At 45.9% G+C, this 18,141-nt stretch overlaps 1 protein-coding gene across 1 annotated transcript; it reads left to right on the top strand.

Moving 5' to 3' along the window:
- The first annotated feature begins 5,655 nt into the window (after nt 1-5,655).
- Nucleotides 5,656-15,980, top strand: LOC148123316 (ribonuclease P protein subunit p29). The gene is made up of 7 exons (XM_087906100.1): nt 5,656-5,896; nt 8,724-8,776; nt 10,287-10,507; nt 11,684-11,761; nt 11,913-11,974; nt 13,465-13,566; nt 15,386-15,980. Exons 1-7 carry the CDS (start codon nt 5,890-5,892, stop codon nt 15,520-15,522), a joined length of 660 nt encoding a protein of 219 aa, XP_087762226.1. The 5' UTR covers nt 5,656-5,889; the 3' UTR covers nt 15,523-15,980.
- The last annotated feature ends 2,161 nt before the right edge of the window (nt 15,981-18,141 follow it).

Raw genomic sequence — 18,141 nt, 5'->3', positions numbered from 1 at the left:
CTATGAAGCAAGCACAGGAGAATCCACAATTAAAATCTGAAATAACCCAGAATCCAAAGTATCTTGAAAAATCATCAGATTTTCAGGACAATTTCCAGCTTCGAGTTTTCAGATTAAGATACTTCAATCAGCAGATTCATGCCAACATTCCCCCGGTTCAGAAAACTCCAAAGTAAGAGACACTTCTGGTCCCAGAACATCTTATTTTGGATAAGATGGGAAATATTCACCTCTGCTGCTCTCCTGCTGTTACACACAGGGGTTTCTTCTGTGAAAGCACAAGAAGGCCTGTCTCTCTCACACACATTCCAAAGAACCAGAACTGGACACAGTAGTGATCTACAGTCCCTTCCCCAGGCAGGCTGAGACACATGTATGCATGGGTGTACACACATTTCATATAGCAAATGAAATAAAAGAGTAATGAAACTTGGTAGATTACAACTCTGATGATTAACCAGGCCTTCTGGCTCTAATTGCATGCTTGGAGGTAATTCATCTAATCCCTAATTTTTAAGTGGTGTTGGGAAACTCCAGTAGAAATGTGTTTCCTTAATTTGAAAGTGAAGGGGGCTACAGAAATAATTCCCACTATCACCAGAAGTCATTTGATAAATGGATCTCCATCACTTATGGAACATGTGGTTTGAATCTGCAGTGTCCCCCAGAGGCTCATGTTTTGAGTACTTGTTCCCTAGCTGGTGGTAATATTTGGGAAAGCTATGGAACCCTCAGGAAGCCCAGCCTTCCTGGAGGACGTGTACAATTAGGAGTGGCCTTTGAGTTTATAGCCAAGACATAGTTCTAGCCACTCTGCTTTTCTTGGTCAGCCATGACATGAACAGCCACTGCCACACACTTCCGCGGCCATGAACTGAACCACTCCAGCATGCCCACTCCGCTGTGACGGACTGCAGATCACAGACCCTGAGCCAAAGTAAACCTTTCCCCTCTATTTTCTGTGTGTATGGTGTCACAGCAGCAAGAAATAAACTAAGGGGCTAGCAAGATGGTACTGTGGGTATGCTGGCTAGTTTTGTGACAACTTGATATGAGTTCACCTGAGTGCAGGATGAAACTGAGGTTTCAGTTGAGGAAAATGCCTCCCGAAGATCCGGCTGTTGGTAAACATGCAGGGCATTTTCTTAATTAGTGATTGATGTGGGAGGGCCCACCTCGTTGTGGCTGCTACCACTCCTGGGCAGGTGGTCCGAGGTTCTGTAAGAAAACAGACTGAACAAACACAGAGGGGTAAGCCAGTAAGCATCGCTCCTCCATGGATTCTGCATCACCTCTACCTTCAGATTCATTCGCCTTTGAGTTCCTGCCTTGGCTTGCCTCAATGGCCTGTGACTCAGGACATGAATAAATTTATATAAACCCTTCCTCTCCATCTTACTTTTGGTCATAGTCTTTCATCACAGCAACAGAAATCCTAACTAACACAGTGGGTAAATATGCTGCTGCCAAACCTGATGGCAGGGCTTCCATTTCAGGGGCACAGAGTGAACGGAGAGAACTGACTCCTACACCTGTCCTAGACCTTCACACACGCGCTGTGGTATGCACATACAAATACACACAGACACACATAATAACTGTAAAAGAAAAAAGGGGGGCTGGATAGACGGCTCAGTGGTAAAGAGCTCTGGCTGTTCTGGAGGACCTGGGTTCAATTTCAAGCACCCACACAGCAGCTCACAATTATAACTCCAGTTCCAGGATACCTGATGGCCTCATATAGATACACATGCAGGGAAAAAGCCAATGCACATAAATAAAAAATAAAAATAATAAAAGAAAAAGAAAAGAAAGTAACCCAAGTCATTTACTGGTTTTCAAATACGCGTGTGTTTAATAACTGAAACTTATTCTTGATTTTCTATATGAAAACATTCTCCAGTCTTCAATATGGCAAGCTGAAGGTCTTAGGGCAGCAAGCAAAATAGTCTGCGCAAGTGCAGCAAAATGCTAGCTATAGAAACATTTACTGTCTGGAGTGGGTGAGTGTAAGTGCTGGTACACGCGTGTCATGGCATGTGTGGAGGTCAGAGGTCAACTCTCTGGAGTCAGATCTTTTCTGTCCTGGTAGAATTTGTCGATCGAATTCAATTTAAAATTAGATTTAGATAGTAAACACTTTGGAGGTGGGTGGAGTCACCGCCATGTCACTGAACCGCAACTTCTCACAGAATTTTCAGATTCACTTGTGGAAAAATATGTGCATATCCATGATGCAAAGGCTACCACTCATTGCTATAAAAGGGGAAAATTAAGGTGTCACTTCTATAAGATGAATTTTTTAAATAAGCAAAAACATTTCCTTACCCATTATGAAATCTTTCAGTGTATTTGCATAATTTTTCTATATAGATTTGGTGTCATTTACCATTTTTCCATAACCATCATAAACATTGTGACTATCTAACCTGTAAGGTGACCCTACTTCAGCTGTTCTTTAAGAACACCTCACCTGAGAACATCCTCTAAAATTACAGATTCTGGGCTGCTCAGGGGTGCTGCTCATCCAGAGGTCCCAGCACCCACAGTGGGTGGCTCCAAACCATTTGTAACTCCAGATCCAGTGGAACTCTTCTCTAGCCTCTATGAGAACTGGCACAGGTACAGTGAGCACACAAGTGCACACACACACACACACACACATAAACATGTAAATTTGTTTTGTTTTTGAGATAGGGTTTCTCTGGCAAATTTTTAAAATCCTTTTTAAAAACAGATTCTAGGTACTCATCTGCTAGGCAACTCTCCTAAGAGATGCCTAGAAATCAGAATTTTTGAAGCCTTTCATGTGTTTGCTTTTTCAAACAGGGTCCTCCTGTATATGCTAAGAGTCTCAAACTCTCTACCCTCCTGGCCCAGCCTTCTGTGTGCTAGGATTATAGATGTGCACTCTATCACCTATGTGATAAATTTAATTTACCAAATAAATCAGCACATATTTCATTTGCTCACCCATCACTGTCAAATATTGTTCTGAGACTTAGCTATCATAAAGAATAATCACAAGAATTCTAATAGGTATCTCTTGTCATGCAGTGTTTTCTGAAGATGAAAAAGTAGGGACATCTCCTTCTTAAAGAGCAAATATTTAGTAAGTAGACAACTGTGGTCACTGTTGCTCTGGGGAACTGTTGGTCTACTGTAATCTAAATATCAGAGGGAACATTGGCAGATACCCAAAGTTATGCTGGCTATCTGAAAAGAGTTCATTAAGTGGTTTCTAATAACTGGGCTAGAGAGAGGGCTCAGCAGCTAAGAGCACCTGCTATTCTTCCCCAGGATCAGGGGTCAATGTACATGGAACCCACAAAGGGTTACAACCGTCTATGTTAAGTCTACCTCCAGAGAATCTGGCTCCCTCTTCTGGCCTCTGAAGGCACCGCACACACACAGTGCACATAGCTACATAAAGACAAAAGACGATAAAATAGAGCCAAGCATGGTAGTACATGCCTTTAATCCCAACACTTGAGAGGCAGGCAGGATGATCTCTATGAGTTCCAGACCAGTATGGTCTACAAATTGGATTACAGGAAAGCTAGAGCTGTTACACAGAGAAACCCTATCTTGGAAAAACAAAAAACAAAACCACTTACAAAATAAAAATAGTTCTTTTAAAAATAGAAACTCCGAAGAATCTGAAAGAGACTGGCCTTCGCCTGTCACTATATCCACAGAAGTCATCTACGACCCACAAAATGACTGCTGTTTTTGTTGTCTAACCCAGCCTCACCCTGCAGCTCTGGGAATCAAACTCAGGGCCTCACTGTACAAAGCAAGTGTTCTACCACTGAGCTACACACCTAGTATGCTGTTGTCTTGTGCTTCTCCAAGTTCATAACTGTGAAGGGGAATTACACAGCATAAGTTAGTCCTGGGTTAATCCTAAGCATCAATAATCAATTAGCTTTTTAAGAAAAGAAAACCAAAAGTCCACATATAATATTCTAATTATGTCATAGTAACTATAGCAACATCATTTGTTTGAAAAACACTACAATTTTAAATGTCTCACCACAAAAACAGTTATATGAGGGTATTAGGTATTGGATTAATTAGTCTGGTTTAGCTATTCTTCACAATATATAAATTTGAAAGTGTCATTTTAAATGTCATAAATATATACAATTTTTGTCAAGTATTCTTTTAAAATGTTTTAATCCCAGCACTCTTGGGACTGAAGCAGGTAGAGTTTGTGGCCAGTTTGATCTACATAGCCAGTTCCAGGACAGTCAGGCCTACAAAGACCCCGTCACAAAAGGAAATCAAGTGATACAATATTGAGTTCACATGTTGAGTCCCCAAGGGCACTTTCTCAAACAGTCTTATAGATGCTAAACTAGTTGCAGGCCTTTGCGAATGCAACACATTTAGTGTCCATCCTGCTGCTGTCAGGCTGGCCTCAAGCTCTAAAGCATATGTGCGTTAGCATGTCCTCCACTGCTTACGATCAGAAAGGCACACAGTTATCACCCAAAGAGATACAAAGCCTATGTTTCTTAAACAAGGATGTGGTGGTGTTTGCCCAAGTTTCTCTGAGACTTCTTTTTCCTTCTTTAAAAGAAGGTTGCATAGTACTCAGTATTAAAAAATCACTGACTACAGAGAGGACAGGGACAATAACTCTGCTTTCTCTCACCCACCATCCAAGTTAGAGCAACACTCATGAGAAGTTAAGGGCAGTGCTGGACAGAACCCAGGGAATCTGAGAAGGCTGGGCTGGGCCTCCGGGTCCCACCAACAGAAACTAATGCTCCAGTCTCAAGAACGCTTTCTGAGTTAGAGGCAGTCAGAGAGGCAGGGAAATTCTAATGCTCCAGGAGCTGAGACAGGACTATGACACTTCCATCCTCAGTCTGGGCTACATAGCAAGTGCCTGGGCTTCACAGGGAGACTTTTGTCTTCATAGTGAAAAATTAATTTAAAAAAGCACGCGTTCTGAGAGCAAAGGCAGATAAAGCTACTCTCCTTTTTCACTCATAGAAAAGGGACCCTTAAACGGGATCATAAAACGTAGTACTTAGCAGTTGAGACAGAAGGAAATTCCTGAACACCGTTACAATTTGGGAGTAGTATCTTGAGGGAATTCTAGACCAGTCAGCGTCAAAAGAGCCCTTGCTAAACAAACAAACAAACAAATAAACAGGTTCACGCCATAATAGAGAGGAGAGAGACAGAGACAGAGACAGAGACAGACCGACAATCGGGGCGGGTGGTGGTGGTTCAGGCCTTTAATCCCAGCACTCAGGGGGCAGAGGCAGGCAGATGTCTAAGTCTGAGGGCACCTGGTCTACGGTGAGTTCCCCAGGGCGGCCCGGGCTGTTACACAGAGAAACCCTGTCTCAAACACGCTAAAGGAATCCTAAGACCTCACTACAGCCATTACTTCCTCTATTTCAGGCCCATTTCCTCCGTGTCCCCAATCTCCCTTGCGTCTCCTCCATGACAGCTTGACTCATAATACTTCATTGATTCTGACCCGTAACTCGACTCTTCCAACCAGTGAGAGAGTCAAACGAAAGTTGGCACAAAAATACAGACTCCACCCGGCACAGAAGGGGCGGTTAGCTCGCCCCTCCCTTGGCCGCGGAGCTAAACCTAAGGCGCACGAACCGCCAGACGCTGACGCGCGTCGATGACGTCACAAAAGGCGCCATCTCCGAAATCTGGTCCCTGCGCGCTGTTGTCCGCTGGAGCAAGTTTGTTTGTGTACTGTGCCTACGTTGTTTCTTAGGCATAACGGATTTTTCTAGAGGAAATTTAGACAATAAAGAGTCCTGGTGACTGAAAATTGCAGAACAAAACGAAGAAAAAGAAGAGTGAGGCCTGAAGGAGACGTCATCAGAGCGCTCCGGAAGTGTTCCGACGATGAAGGGTAAGCGGGATGAGAGACATGAAATTGGGCACGGATCACAGTATAGAGGGTCGAGACTGGAAGATGAATCAGGGATACCTGTCGCAAAGAGTCCCAGGACAATGTCCAGGGAATTGACTCAGTACACACACACACACACAAAATCGAGGCCCAGAGTGTGAATCGGCCCGACTCTGTCTTTAAGCTAGGAATAGATGTCAGGATCGAGTGTGTGTTCACCCAAGGAAACTAGAAGAGGTGGATCCAAGGCCTTGGTCAGAACTAGGCACTATCTGCCCTGATAACTGTTGCCTGCTCCCTCTACAGCCTGGCTTTTCACACTTCGTCGTGTGAAAAACTTCCTAGTCGCAGTATCTCAAACCTAAGGCATTGGTATTTGAGCAGAACACAGATGTGTCGGAAAGGGGAAGCAAGCATTGGAGCACTATTAGAGGAGAGAGTGGATGCGATCAAGATGATTCACACTCATGCCATGTCCTTTTATCAGAGATCGCGTGCCTTGGCATATCTCGACTTCAGTATTATTATGTGCATAGAGAAATTCCCAGAAATCCACAAGAATAACCCCAGCTAAGACCCTTAGCAATAGTGGAGAGGATGCCTGAACTGGCCTTGCCCTGTAGCAGATTGATAACTATCTTAAATGTCATCATAGAACCATCATCCAGCAACTGATGGAAGCAGCTGCAGAGATCCACAGTGAAGCACTGGGCTGAGCTCCCAGTGTCCAGTCGAGGAGCAGCGATAATATGAGCAAAGGGATCAAGATCATGGTGGGAATACCCACTGAAACAGCTTACCTGAGCTAATGGGAGCTCATCAACTTTGGCCTGACAGAGAGGGAACCAGCATAGGACCAAACTAGGCCCTCCAGTTTATGGTGACAGTTGTAGGCTGGGGCAGACTGGGGTCTCTGACAGTGAGACCAGGATTGATCCCTGCTGCTTGTACTGACTTCTTGGAACCCATTCTCTTTGGAGGGATATCTTGATCAGTCTAGATGTAGTGGGGAGGGCCTTGGTCTTGCTAGACTTTGGTGGACTTCACATGAGAAGTCTTCCCCTCTCTGAGGAGTGGATTGGGGTAGGATGGGGGAGAAGGTGAAGGGAACTGGAGGAGGGGAGGGAGTAGGAGCTGGAGTTGGTATGTAAAATCTGAAAAGATGTTTTTTTTAATTTTAAAAAATAGTATTGCATAGTTAGGAATAACTAATTTAAAATTGCTTAGAAGAATTAATGAGACTAAAGTAAATGTGTACACACACTTCTGAGTGTATTTGTGTCCTTTTAAATCAACTGCTTGACAAGCAATGAGTATACCAGAGCTGTTACACGTGTACTGATGCAGAAAGACTTCCAATTCTGATGATAGGCATCTGAGGTAGGTAAAACAAAGTTATTCCTAGGGTCCCAGACCCTGCACATTTTTCTCAGTAAACAAACTCAATCTGCAGTTTAAGGGAGAATCAGATTCTTTTGTTGTTGTTGTTATTTGTTTTGTTTTGTTTTTTCGAGACAGGGTTTCTCTGTAGCTTTGGAGCCTGTCCTGGAACTAGCTCTTATAGACCAGGCTGGCCTCGAACTCACAGAGATCCACCTGCCTCTGCCTTCTGAGTGCTGAGATTAAAGGTGTGCACCACCACTGCCCGGCTCAGATTCTACATGTAAATCTGATAACTACCTTGGTTTGTTTACTTGTGCAAACATGTACTCAGGGAAGCCAAGAGAACAGAGATGAGTTTTTGTTTCTTTGTATTGTTGCTGTTGGGATAAGGCCAGCAATGTAGTGGAACTCACAGTGTCAACTAGGCTGGCCTTTCCCTCTGAAGTAACAGGATTAACCATGTGTGTCACTACACTCACCTTAGAGATACATGTATAGGGTGTCGTGTGAGCTACATTTTCTGGTCATATGCTCTTTCTTATCCTGTTTACTCCTGTACTCTGTCCCCCAGTGCCACCATGGTGGTTTCCTCCAAACAAATAAGAAATGGGAGCATGAATCTCAGCATCATGATGGGCATATTTAGAATTTGAAGAAAGACTGTTATATTTTAACTGGTCAGGATTCTGAACTGTGAAAAATCTGTTTCGAACTTCTTGTAGTCAGCAAAATGTAATGTTTCAATCAACCACACGCCCTAGCCATCAATGTCACCTCACCTCTAGAGTCTTCACTACTTAGTGAGCATTGCCCATGCGTAATTATGACTTGTATTTTAAATGAGAACAACTCTAGAGTGCTCCAGTGAGGACTTCTTTTGGACATGCAGAGTCTGGAGTAGGAACTAAACCCATGCTTTAATAATAAGATACCAGTGACTCTTAAACACGTTAAGCTTTGAGAAGTGTTCTTTTTAAACCCCATCCTGGGAATTTCTAGGACAAATCCGGCCAGAGGAAAGAGGAAGAAGTATCTAAGACAGTTGTGGTGGTACATGTCTATAATCCCAGCAACTAGCATTGGGAGCCTGAGACAGGAGTGTTGGGGGTTTAAGGCCACTGTGGACTACATAGCAGTTTCTAAGCCAGCCTAGGGTACAAAGTGAGACCTTGTCTTTTAGTAATATGTAATTAAGCAGCATTCAGAAGGGCCAGGACATGGATCCAAGGTGAAGCACTTGCGTGGCATGCATTAAACGCCACTGAGTTTAACCCCCCAACAATGCAGAGTAAACAGAAGGAACATCCAAGAAAGCTTTGCCTTTTGATACTAACCCAATATTCCTTCTCTAAATAAGTGTAGTTATTGTCGTAGTTAGAAAAGCCTTGGATATTATACTCATTCCTAACAGAAGTAATCTTCTATTTTTGTGTTTGTCCCCCAGCTGTGATTTACCGTGCATTTTCTCACAAAGAAGCCAGAGAGCACGATGTGCAGGTACCGTCATTCAAAGGTGGGCTGGGAGCAGTAGACTTGACAGCAGAGCAGGCTCAGTGTCTTCTTAGACTGATCTAGCTGTTCTTTCCCATGGATTACTCATCTGCACAGGTCTTATTTTAGCCCAAATCAAAGTCTTTTTGGTTGGTGTCTTCATGTTCCAGGCTCCTTTCTTAGGGTACCAGAGGGTCAGCTCTGAGGCACTTGGACTCCTTAATTTCATGTCATCTCCCACTCCGTAGGGAATGACAGACAGCCTGTGCCTACCGAAAATCTGTCTTGATCTTGCTTCTGTGCCCCAGGCAGTGCTCAGCCGATTTCATAAGTGGATGTTACAGATTCTCTCTGGATGCTTCACAGGCTTTGTCAGTTGGGCAGAAGCTTCACCTGTGGCTCATTAAAGAGACCATATCCCACCAGGTTGTGTGGGGCACGCCTTTAATCCCAGAACTTGGAGGCAGAGGCAGGCAGCTCTCTGAGTTCAAGGACAGCCAGAGCTACACAGAAATCCTGTCTCAGAGAGAGAATATCCTTTAAATCAAGATGTTAAAAGGCCAGCTAACCTTTAATTGTATTTCCCCATACAATTATGGGGAAAGAGAGACCACATATGTATTTAAAAGAACCAAATTGCCCTGCTATTGATGATGAATTGTTTAGCCATCCCTGCTCAGACTTGTTTTTACTATCTGGGTGATGCAAAAAGAACCAGCAAATGGCCCAGCCAAAAGGTAGGCGCTCAGGAAAGAGCACTGCCCAGAGCTGCAGCAGATGAAGGCCGAGTGAGGTACCTGCGGCCAGTGTAGAATAGACTGTTGCTGCCCCAGTCTGAGAGGTGGGAAACTAGCGTGTTTCAGGACTGATGCGGCTGTGAAACAGTTTGCCCAGCCTTCCCCAGGAGTCCATGTAACTCTATATATGTCCTGTGGTTGAGAGTGAGTGTGCCCGAGATGCCCTTCACACTTTGTGCCTCAAAGTGGGGCTGGAGCAGACCTCTCCAAGAGCAGCCACGTGGGGTCCACAAGGCTGAAAAGGCAGGGAAGAGGACTGTGCTGCTCACTGTCAGAATTCCTCCTCCTTGACCTCCCTGGACCTCCAGGCAGTTTTCCTTGAGCTGAAATGGCTCGTTTCCCTAACAACCCCAGCTCTCTTCCACTTCAAGCTAGTCTGTGGTCGTGACTTATTAAATAACCTGTGTTGTCCATTTCTCAAGCTTCCTTCCCCACAAGGATTAGAGAAGGCTTGCATCACAAAGGATTTTGAATGCTCAGTAGAGTAACCTCAAGGACTCTTGAAGCAGGACTGGTCAGCGTTTGACCTGGCTGCAGTGTGGGGCGGTGTCACAGTTAGCATGAGTGTGACTTTTACATCTAGGTAGTTGTATGTAGGAAACACTTGACAGACAGATGTGTGAGCCTAGCTCAACAAAGATGGTGGCTCTCAGGAATGGGATGAGTGCCTGGTTGTCTGAGAGCAAAACAGTGAACCACACCACCCTGTCTCTGAGCAGGATCTGGGAACCCAGCGGGCTGAGGCCTTTGTGAGGGCCTTCCTGAAGCGCACCATCCCAAACTTGAGCCAGCAAGACTGTGAGAGCCATCTGCAGCGCAAGGCTGTGGTCTTGGAATACTTCACTCGCCAGAAGCCAAAGCAGAAGAAGAAATCCAAAGGCCTCTCTTCCAAACAGAGGAGAGACATGAGGCTCTTTGACATTAACCCAGAGCAACAGAGGTACACCAGTCTTTCCCATGGCCTTGCCACTCACTATTGCATAGTCTTCCTGGTAGGGCTGTGAACTGGGGATTCCAGGGATTCCCTAGACAGCTCTGCCCCTTTAGTCTCAGGGGCTTCTCCGCCATCTGCCACAAGGGGGCAGCGGCCCGCTACCAATTTTCCTTTGTCTTGGCTTGGCCTCTAAAAGGCAGGCATTGGTCAGACTGAGGACTTTTCATCATTTAACTTCTCTCCTAGCCTCACTAATAAGTGTCTCCGTTGCCCATAGCAACAGGCTGTTTGTCTTTTGGCTTTCTAGAAAAGAGGAACTAATATTCTTTAATATGTACTTTCCTATACCCTTTAACATCACTAGACAGAATCACTCTAAGGTTGCTGCCAGGGAGAGGTCCTGCCTTCGCATTTCAGACGTTTCTGAAAGGAATGTGTCACTGTTTTGTGGAAGGATGTCTCCCTCGAGATGGTTCTGAGTTGTGTTTACAGCCACTGTGTTTAGGCTTTGTGTAACACTCCATAGCCACACAGCCTTTCTTGTCCCAGAAGACAAGAGAGTGTCGCTTTGCACTGGGGCTGCCTCCCTGGAGTCCTTGCAGGAAGTGCCTGTTTCAGATTCGAGCCTGGTGTTCTTGACTCTGATCCTGGCTTTGTATGAATGGGCACCAAGACAAATGATAACCCCAGAGAAAAGCTCTTGGTCCTTTACCCTCCCTTCCAGACAATTCTGCCACCTTACACAAGGACCTGCCTGGCACCCTGCACCTCCTGTAACAGTGGGTTAAACAAGACTGATGTTCATTTGTGCATTTCTCTTGGGAAAAGGAGATTGTGTGAACAGCACCTGGGTTATGGCTGAGGCTACATCACCACCTTCAGATGCTCTCCTGCTCTGAGCCAGGGGCTCCTCTGTCATGCCCACAACTGGCCAGGAGGTAGGGCATCAAGGCAAAGGCCGCCTTGTCCTTTCTCGAGAGCAGAAATTTAGCCCTGAAAAGGTTCTGCCAGGGAAGAGATTGAGGTTCAAGGAGGGGAGTGCACTTGGCCTTGGTCATGTTGTCATCAGGGCACCTAGGGCTTCCACGCAGTCTCGGGTGCTCCCTCGTGCTCACTCTCGGCCTTGAGCCCAGCTCTGGATTGCCACTGGAAATCCCAAGCTCATGTTTCTGACTCTGACAGATACAGTCTCTTCCTCCCTCTGCATGAACTCTGGAAGCAGTACATCCGTGACCTGTGCAACGGGCTCAAGCCAGACACGTGAGTTTTATTTCTGACACCTGCCATGGGATTAGATCCCAAGACTCGCGTGCACTAGACACGCAACCTGGGAAACCAGCTGGCTGTGGGCGTTTGTGATCCTGTTTGCTTTGTTACCGGCTTTTCTTTGTGGGCTCTCTTGACCTCCTAGGCAGCCGCAGATGATTCAAGCAAAGCTCCTGAAGGCGGATCTTCATGGTGCTATTATTTCAGGTAATTTCTGTGAGAGCATGTGGTCATTTGGAGACTGTTACTCAGTGGCAGTACTCAGCCTGGCATCTGGCATCTGGCATCCTGAGGTTTCTCTAAGTTACAAGCAGTGAGGCTCTAAGGTGCTTGTGACCTGACCCGTGCTGGGACTTGTTAGACACACTAAGTGGTGACTGCATGCCGTCAGCTCATACTGTTGGCACCTACGCTGTAGTGCAGACTCTGGGGGACAGAGTCCCCCTCTTCATTGTTTCCAGGTGCCATCACCAGTGCAGACCTTTCCCATGGTTGCCAGGCTCATTCACCCCATGGCACCCAACAGCTACCTGGACAGCCAGGAGGGGCCTCAAAGTACTTAACACAGAGCCCTTGGTCTCCCCTGAGGTCAGCTCTCTGATTATGACACATCTCTATATCCAGTTTGTTCAGACTAGAGACCTAGAAGTACATACACATTACCTCTTTCCTAATCCTGCACCTCAAGTCGGTTAGCACACCTAGTTCCTGAATCTGACCCACCTCTAACTCCCTCAAGTGCTGTGGAAGCTTCTCTCACCCTCCCCCACCTCACATACTGTTTTATTCCCACATGCACAACAGATTAAACACAGAATGAAGGCTGTCATCGGACATCAGACTCCCGGCTGCCGTTTGCCTGTCCTAAGCCTCTGGCAGCTTCCCATCCAGTCAGAGTAAAAATCTACGGTGTCCTTTGGCTGCCCTCTGTGTGACTTACACACCCAGTGCCTTTGCTTGGGTCCTTCTCTCAACGAGGGGGCTCTGGAGGTTCATGCATTGACTCCTGCTGTAACTCGGGTCCCTTTCCTGATGTCACTTTCTGAGAGTCTACCACCACTGAGTTTTCCCCTCCACTCTCATTGTGCTGTTCTTATTTTCCTCGTGGCCATTATCAGTATCAAGAAATAGAATGGCCCGTGTTGTCTATACAGTGTCCTTCATGAGAGCTTCAGCTCACAGGAGCAGGATACAGGCCATCACATTCAGTGTCCTGTCCCAGCACTAACTTAGGACACTAAGCACATAGTTAGCTCCAAATGCTGATTACATGGAGGGGGGCAGGGCCCTACCAGTGAGGTGACTCACCTGTCACATCTGGGCAGCTCTGTAGGAGGACTGCATTCAAGGAAAAGTTCAGGAGAGTCAAAAGTGAATGATGGATGTCCTGCCCATGGCACTTGCTCCATCAAAACAACACGACTGGACTTAGTTCTTTCTGTGTATGGCCTCTTGGCTCCAGAACCCTGCATAAAACCCAAAGGACACCTGAGAACAGCCCAGAAATTGCAAAGCCCAGGACAAAGAGTTGGGAATCCTGGGCTCTTGCTGGCTTGGTCATTGCCCAGCTACAGAGCCACTATCCTCCTGGCCTTCTCTTCCTCAGCTTGAAAGGACCAGGCTCTCAGTCCCTGAGGCCAAGCTGTGACTGCTGGCACCACCCAGGCCTTACCCTCATCTGCTTTTCTCCTTTGCAGTGACGAAATCCAAGTGCCCCTCCTATGTGGGAGTCACAGGAATCCTCCTGCAGGAGACCAAGCATGTCTTCAAGATCATCACCAAAGAAGACCGACTGAAAGGTGTGTGTTGTGTCCCTAGGGTGATAGAGAATGAGAGAGAGAGAGAGAGAGAGAGAGAGAGAGAGAGAGAGATCATCCTTTCCAGGTTCTACTTGATTATGGAGTCAGACAGTCTGCAGGTGCTTGCTGTATCATGAACTGCAGAGAGAGGCCCCTGCCCCTGTGGCTACCAAGAGACATCATGAACACAGTCAGCAGCCTGTCCATAAACAGGACAGAAGAACTGCTTATCTGGGTCTTTGACCCTCATCTATTTGAGGTTTCTACCTCCTCTCAAATGAATAACTAAAAGACAGGCAGAAGGAACCAAAACAGCTTGCCACTGGAGTTCTGAAAACTGTACCCTTGCTGGAGACACTCTTTTTGAGGTTTTCATTGTTGGGAGAAGAGAGACACTTTTTCATCCCCGGCCACTTAGCCCTGAAATAATCACACAGAAACTATATTATTTAAATCACTGCTTCACCCATTAGCTCTAGCTTCTTATTGGCTAATTCTTACATATTAATTTAACCCATTTCTCTTAATCTGTGTATTGCCACAAGGTGTGGCTTACTGGGTAAAATTCCCACAGTTTGTCTCTGGCAGAGGTTCCATGGCTTCTCTCTGACTCAGCCCTTCTTTCTCCCAGCATTCACTTTAGTTTTCCCCACCTAGCTAAGTTCTGCCCTGCTATAGGTTCAAAGCAGTTTTTCTATTCCATTAATGGTAATCACAGCATACAGGGGGAAATCCCACATCATAGCATGGTTATTGCTGCTCCAGCAGGTACTTTTGAATCTTGCAATACCCCAGTACCCGACCTTGCCCACAAATCCAAAGTTCAAACAACAGTTGAGGGGCTTGTACTCATTTCTGTTGATGCTGGAAATCAAGCCCAAGACCTCTGTCTGCTAATCCTGGGCTCTACACCTGAGCTACCCCCACAACCCTGCTTCATTGTTTTTCCATTTCCCTGTATGTTCTTCTGCTCACTTTGTAAGTCTAAGGAAGTAATGTAGAAGTTTCCCCACTCTGCACAAATCTAAGAACCAGTTCAAGACTCTATGGGAAATTGGCTTTGGTGGTGTGAGAGCCCTCAGTTCTGAGAATTAAGTTAATCACCTCCAAATCTGGAAATTAGGCAGTGAGTTATATTTAGACTGTGAATCAAATAGCCCAGGGCTTTTTTGGGTACTTCTGGCATGGGTCTCCTCAGTGCTGTACACTTTTTTAAAGACAGTCTTATATGCAGTCCTGGCTAGCTTAGAGCTTGCTATGTAGACCAGGCTGGCCTTGAACTCTCAGATCTACCTGCCTTTGTCTCCTAAGTGCTGGCAATAAAGGTGTGGCATCACCTTAATAATGGTGTGGGAAGCCCTTCTATATATGTGTTGCTTTTATTGGTTAATGAATAAAGAAGCTACTTGGGCCTATGACAGAGCAAAATAGAACAAGGCAGGAATTGCAAGCAAAGATAGAGGAGAAAAGGCAGAGTCAGAGAGATGTCATGTAGCTGCCTAAGGAGACAGATGCCAGAGCCTTACCGGTAAATCACAAGTCTCATGGCAATAATAGAATTAATAGATTAGTAGAAATGGGTTAATTTAAGATGTAAGAGTTACTTAGTAAGAAGCCTAAGCTATTGGCCAAGCAGTATTGCAATTAATATAGTTTCTGTGTGATTATTTTGGGTCTTGGCAGCTGGGAAATGAACAAGCAGTCTCCGACTACTTTAATACAATTTAAATGTAAACGTGCATGAATCATGCTGTACACGAACATAAATGCACTGTCTCTATTGTTCCTCATCCTTTTTCCTTTCTTCTTTTCCACTCAGTTATCCCCAAGCTAAATTGTGTGTTCACCATAGAAATTGATGGCTTCATTTCCTACATTTATGGAAGCAAATTCCAGCTTCGGTCAAGTGAGAGATCTGCCAAGAAGTTCAAAGTAAAGGGAACAATTGACCTGTGAACTCTTTGCCACTGGCAACAGATGTCTCTGGCAACTGAGAACTGGAAACGCCTTAAATACCCACTTTTCCATGAAGCGCTTTCTGGCTGTGGCCGTCTCGACTCCAGGGAAAGCAGAGTGGCTGAAGAACATTGAACAACACAGGAGGAAGTCAGGGGTAGAGATTTGTCTCTCCAGGGAGGAAAGACTAGCAGAAAATACACCAGGACTAACCTTGGGTGATTTGAAGGTGGCCATTTGGTTCTGTGTTTCTTACTTTCCTGTGTTTCTGAAACATTCTGTGCTAAATGAGTTATTCCGTTAATAATGGTATTTGGGCATCTTAGTTCTATTTTAGCTGCTGTATTTGTAACCTTTCTACTGTGTAAGACCAGATGAGGTCTTTCTGCACATGGCCATTGGAACTACAGGTCAGGACCAGCATTAAAAATGGCTGGGGTCCAGCTACTCTGCCAGTATTGAGGAGGCCTTGTCATTGACACCTGATTCAGAGGGGCCAGTTGCCCCTTGTTTGTAAGAAGTGTGTGACTGCTGGCCAGCTCAGAATCTGCCCTGGCAATAGTAGGTGACAGCACATCCAGCACTCACCCCAGGTCAGCAGTGGTGCTGGTGTTCAGTTCCTCGGTGCCTCCCACTCAGACTACACTGGATGGAAGAGGAATGAGTGAGCCTGATGATCTTTATATGACAGAAAAACAGAAAGCCTACTCCCTCCCAGAAACCAAAGTGCACCCCCAAGTCTCAGAGATTACCTAGGCCCTGGTTCTGCCAACATCATCTAGACATTCCTCATGGCACTGCCCCGTCCAGGCACACATGACCCCTCAGCCTGAAAATGATCATTGTCCGAGGTCTTACGGACTGGTAAAGAAAGGTTAAGATCTGAACCAGAAGACCTGGCTCCAGAGTCATGTTCTTCCCAGGAGGACAGCCACAGGGGGGTGAGAGAGACTGCTAAGAGTGTGTATATGTTCCTTATTTACCCAGCGCTCTACCAAGGAACTGTCTTCTGTGTAGAGTGACTGCTGTTGTAGCTGGTTCAGAGTGCGCAGGTGCTGTACCTTCAGAGCAGACCTGTTCAGCCCCACCCTCTGTGATGTAAGGGGTGCACTATGTTGCATAAACACAGTTGCTTCCCACAGAAGCTGCTGGTGCCTCTTGCCAAGTGAATCATGTCACTGCTGGCCCCAACTCAAGTGTCCATTGACTAGCTATGAACATTCTCTCTCAAGGGAGACAATGTAATGCTCACCTGCCATAGAGTCTCTGCTCTTTACCTTGTCTGGGATGTGCTGCTGTTGTCTCCCTGACCTCCCCAGGGGACTAAGGTCCCCAGCATCCTCCCAGACACTGGTCCTGAGGAAACTGCACTTGGTATTACAGGCAGCATGACTATCCAAGTCCCCACAACTTCATGGAGAGGGGTATGGTACTGGCAATTGTGACTGCCTCCAAGGAATAGGACTGTGGAAGAAATAAGATTTGGGGTGTAGAGGGACACATGACAACCAACTCTGTTGGATGTAAACCATGCCCTACAGAAACATGAGCCCCATAGTGAGTGCCATAGAAGCCAATGGGAAGAACAGTTGGCACCTCAAGAAAGGGCTCAGACTGCTGTCGAAATAGTTTCTACTAAGGCTTCGTCCTGACTGGTCAACAGCCACCTCTCTGTGCGTATGGTCTGTCCTCAAGAGGGAAGCTCTAGTGTGCCTCTTAACGATGGTGTGATGAGATGAGATGATAGCATCTCATCTATGACCCATTTATCCTTCGTTACCTCATAAAGATCCTATCTCCAAACATAGTCGTGTTGGAGATTAGAACTTCAACACAAGAATTTGAGGGTAGTTAGTAACAACTGTGGAACGTTCCTAATTAGAAAAATTGGCTTTACCTCCCAGGACGGTGGCAATGTCCAGTCTGGACCCCATCCACAGACAATGGCCTGGGTTTCTCTGCTGTTTGTTTGCTGTATGCTATGCTTGGGACACCAGGCAGCTCAACCTAACTGCTAGACTCTGAGCTCACATTTTCCTGAATTTCATGGGCTTTGACTTAAAGTGCATGCACAGTATCCAGAGTCCCGGAGTTGTGAGCAGCCAAACTCCTCCCTTGTTCCACTGGAGCCAGCAGAGTCAGGAGGGAAATGTGTAGAGGGATGGAATGGTTGATGTCAACATGGCTGGATTGAGAAATGCTTTGAAAAGGACACTTCTTGGTGTGTTCCTGAGGGCTTCCAGAGAGGATTAACTGAGGTAGAAGAGCCACCCTATACATGGGAAGTTTCATTCCCTAGGGTCAGGAGCTAGATACAATAGAAGGAAGCTTGCTAAACACAGGCATCCTTGCTCTCTCCACTTCTCTGCCGTGTGTCCTGTCCCACTGTGCCTTCCCTGCCATAATGGCTGACGCTATGAGCAAAATAATGCCTTCCTCATGTCACTTGTGTCAGGTATTTTATCACAGGGACAAAAAGTTCAACATGTGAAATGGGCAGAGTTGGCCACTGGGGGAGCTGTGGAATGTGAAGAATCTAATCACACCTAGATTCAGAAACACGAAGAACCCAGTAAATCAGAGCAAGGCGTGGAAAGGTCTCCCTAGAGGAGGAGAATT

Source organism: Myodes glareolus, chromosome 1 (genome assembly GCF_982192425.1).
Source record: "Myodes glareolus chromosome 1, mMyoGla1.1, whole genome shotgun sequence".
In the NCBI taxonomy this organism is placed as follows: Eukaryota; Metazoa; Chordata; class Mammalia; order Rodentia; family Cricetidae; genus Myodes; species Myodes glareolus.
Note: the sequence above shows the minus strand (reverse complement) of the source record. Positions and strands in the feature narration are given on the sequence as shown.

Bases quoted from the DNA above. Each gene is read 5' to 3' on its own strand.
- LOC148123316 (XM_087906100.1), top strand. The intron at 10,508-11,683 runs GTACACCAGTCT...TGACTCTGACAG, and splicing joins ATTAACCCAGAGCAACAGAG to ATACAGTCTCTTCCTCCCTC. The intron at 11,975-13,464 runs GTAATTTCTGTG...TCTCCTTTGCAG, and splicing joins TCATGGTGCTATTATTTCAG to TGACGAAATCCAAGTGCCCC.